Genomic DNA, 2,500 nt, shown 5'->3' with positions numbered 1-2,500 from the left:
AGAGAGAGAGAGAGAGAGAGAGAGAGAGAGAGAGAGAGAAAGTATAGAAGAGAGTAAAGAGTAGATAGAGAGAGGTAAGCAATGTTTTCATTTACCTGATCTGTCCTTCTGAAGTCTTTTATGACATTTTCCGTATTTCTTCTCTTCGGCTGAATTAGACCTTTCTGTAAATCACTGACAGTTATGATTTCCTTTTCTTTAATTCCCTGATTTTGTTTTACCTGTCCCATTTGCACAGGCTTTGTCTGTAAGAATAAAGATAATCATAGAATATTACAATAAACTGTGTCCATTCTATACTCATAACAATGCAAAAACATAAAACAAAGGCACTAATGCTCAAAAATATAAATCATATGAAGAACTTCTAGAAAAAGAAAAAGGAAATTAAAAATGTAATTTCCAAAGTGTCTTCACTGTTATCGTAGAGACTTCTTATTGGCTTAAAAATTGTGAATATTACTTTCTGCAACAATGACTACAGAAACAAACTTTAAGGAGTGCATTCCCTTTCAAAAAAGGTTAATTAATTTTCAAAATATGCTGCTATACCATAACATACAACTATTCATGAGTTGCATACAACACAGGCAAAATATTTTAGAACACGGACATAGAAAAGTAATAATAAATATGACTGAATAAAGTATAAATCAAAATATTCAGGTAAAGAATGCGTATGACTGATATGAAGTCTTATTTCTACAAAAATTAAGTAGACAAAACTAAAAAGAATAACAATAATAATGATAAATAGAAAAATAAACAAAAAAATTAATAAATCATGCTCACTTTTGCTTCTCCTTTCTTCTGGATATTACTACTTCCTGTTGCTCTGTTTTCTTCCTCAATCTTATTCTTCCTCTGAAAATCATATCAACACTATTACAAACAAGAAAGAATAGTAATTGGCTTTTGATTATCATGTTTATACCATTCACATCATTTGTATTACTAATTTTAGGCTACGTAGGAATATTGGTTATAAAAACAGCTAACCTTTCTTCTCTTCCTGGTCTTGCTCTTCGGTTGAAGTTCATTCTCTTTCTCACTATCTATTTCTTCATTTTCCACAGAATTATTAAGGTCGTCTTGCACTGCTCCTTTCTCTTCATCAACTTCATCTTGCTCCATTTCATTCTCTTCAACAATGACATCTTGCTCTGTTTCGTTCTCTTCAACAATGACATCTTGCTCTGTTTCGTTCTCTTCAACAATGACATCTTGCTCTGCTTCGTTCTCTTCATCAAGGCCATCGTGCTCCACTTCACTCTCTTCATTCAGGTCATCCTGCTCCACTTCACTCTCTTCATCAAGGTCATCCTGCTCCACTTCACTCTCTTCCTCAAGGTCATCCTGCTCCACGTCACTCTCTTCATCAAGGTCATCCTGCTCCACTTCACTCTCTTCCTCAAGGCCATCCTGCTCCACTTCACTCTCTTCATCAAGGTCATCTTCCATTCCTTCATTCTCTTCATCAAAGTCATCTTCATCAATATCTTCATTATCCTCAGTGTCAATGTTTTGATCTTCTTCAGCCTCCATACCCTCAATCTCCTCTTTGACAGTGCTTGCATCAAATTCTGTATTTTCTTTTATTTCCTCCTTGACTGAATCTTTCTTATTTCCACCTTTCTTGCCTTTTGTTTGTTTCTCAATTTTAACTTTTTGTTCATTCTTTTTCCCTTCAACAGGACCAGAATAAAGGACATCGTCATTTGCAATGGTACGAGTTTCAATTACATCCTCTGCCCAATTTTCTTTTTTACTGGCAGCTTTTATTTTTGATTTTAATCTTTTCAATTCTACTGGAGTATATTTGGCATTTCTTTTTTCTATTTTTTGCTTCTTCTTAATATCCTTCACAGCCTCCCGCAAAACTTCTTGGTGATCTTCAAATGTAGGATGGTATGACATTCCTGTTTGAAAATTGTTATCCATTAGTCTTTCTCATATTCAAAATGTGTATATACAATAAAGCTATTATGTTTGATTATTGACAAAGTCAAAATTACTCTACACTTCATTTTACTATCATATTACTGCAATATAATCTTGATATTTGTTATTTCACAATAACAATTTCTTCATATATATTGAAATCTTGGCCTTACCTGCTGCAGGGAGTGGAACTGCTGGGTGAGCTGAAGGCTTCTTTAGTCTGTGTGAAGGAACTGCGATCTTCTGACCCTTCTTTGTCTGAGACTTGTAGTAAGTTGCTATGTTATCTAAATAATCTTCATCAAGACCCTTGTCATAACACTCCTTGACTGTATCATCAGCTGAAATTAATATTCTATGTTAAGACTATAATATATTGTATGGCATATATCATTATTCTCTATAAATGTAATCATTCTTGCTTAAGAAAAAATAATTAAGAAACATAACACTAACCAATATCATGCAAGAATCTAACAAAACTCAAAATATTTTCATTAAGGAAATTTTCTTGTGTTAACCAGCATGAATGCTTATCATTAAAAAAAACATTTTCATT

The 2,500-nt window shown here is 33.1% G+C and overlaps 1 protein-coding gene across 1 annotated transcript in view; it reads right to left on the bottom strand.

Annotated features, from left to right (window-relative positions):
• LOC113806303 (uncharacterized) overlaps positions 1–2,500 on the bottom strand; it is a 13,938-nt gene that overhangs the window by 6,717 nt on the left and 4,721 nt on the right. The window contains exons 5-8 of the mRNA XM_070125668.1: positions 2,115–2,282; positions 1,000–1,919; positions 793–864; positions 96–245 (exon numbers count right to left, since the gene is read on the bottom strand). Coding sequence (XP_069981769.1) covers positions 96–245; positions 793–864; positions 1,000–1,919; positions 2,115–2,282 — 1,310 coding nt within the window. The remainder of the gene's footprint in view (positions 1–95; positions 246–792; positions 865–999; positions 1,920–2,114; positions 2,283–2,500) is intronic.

The sequence above is a fragment of the Penaeus vannamei genome, chromosome 9 (assembly GCF_042767895.1).
Source record: "Penaeus vannamei isolate JL-2024 chromosome 9, ASM4276789v1, whole genome shotgun sequence".
In the NCBI taxonomy this organism is placed as follows: Eukaryota; Metazoa; Arthropoda; class Malacostraca; order Decapoda; family Penaeidae; genus Penaeus; species Penaeus vannamei.
Note: the sequence above shows the minus strand (reverse complement) of the source record. Positions and strands in the feature narration are given on the sequence as shown.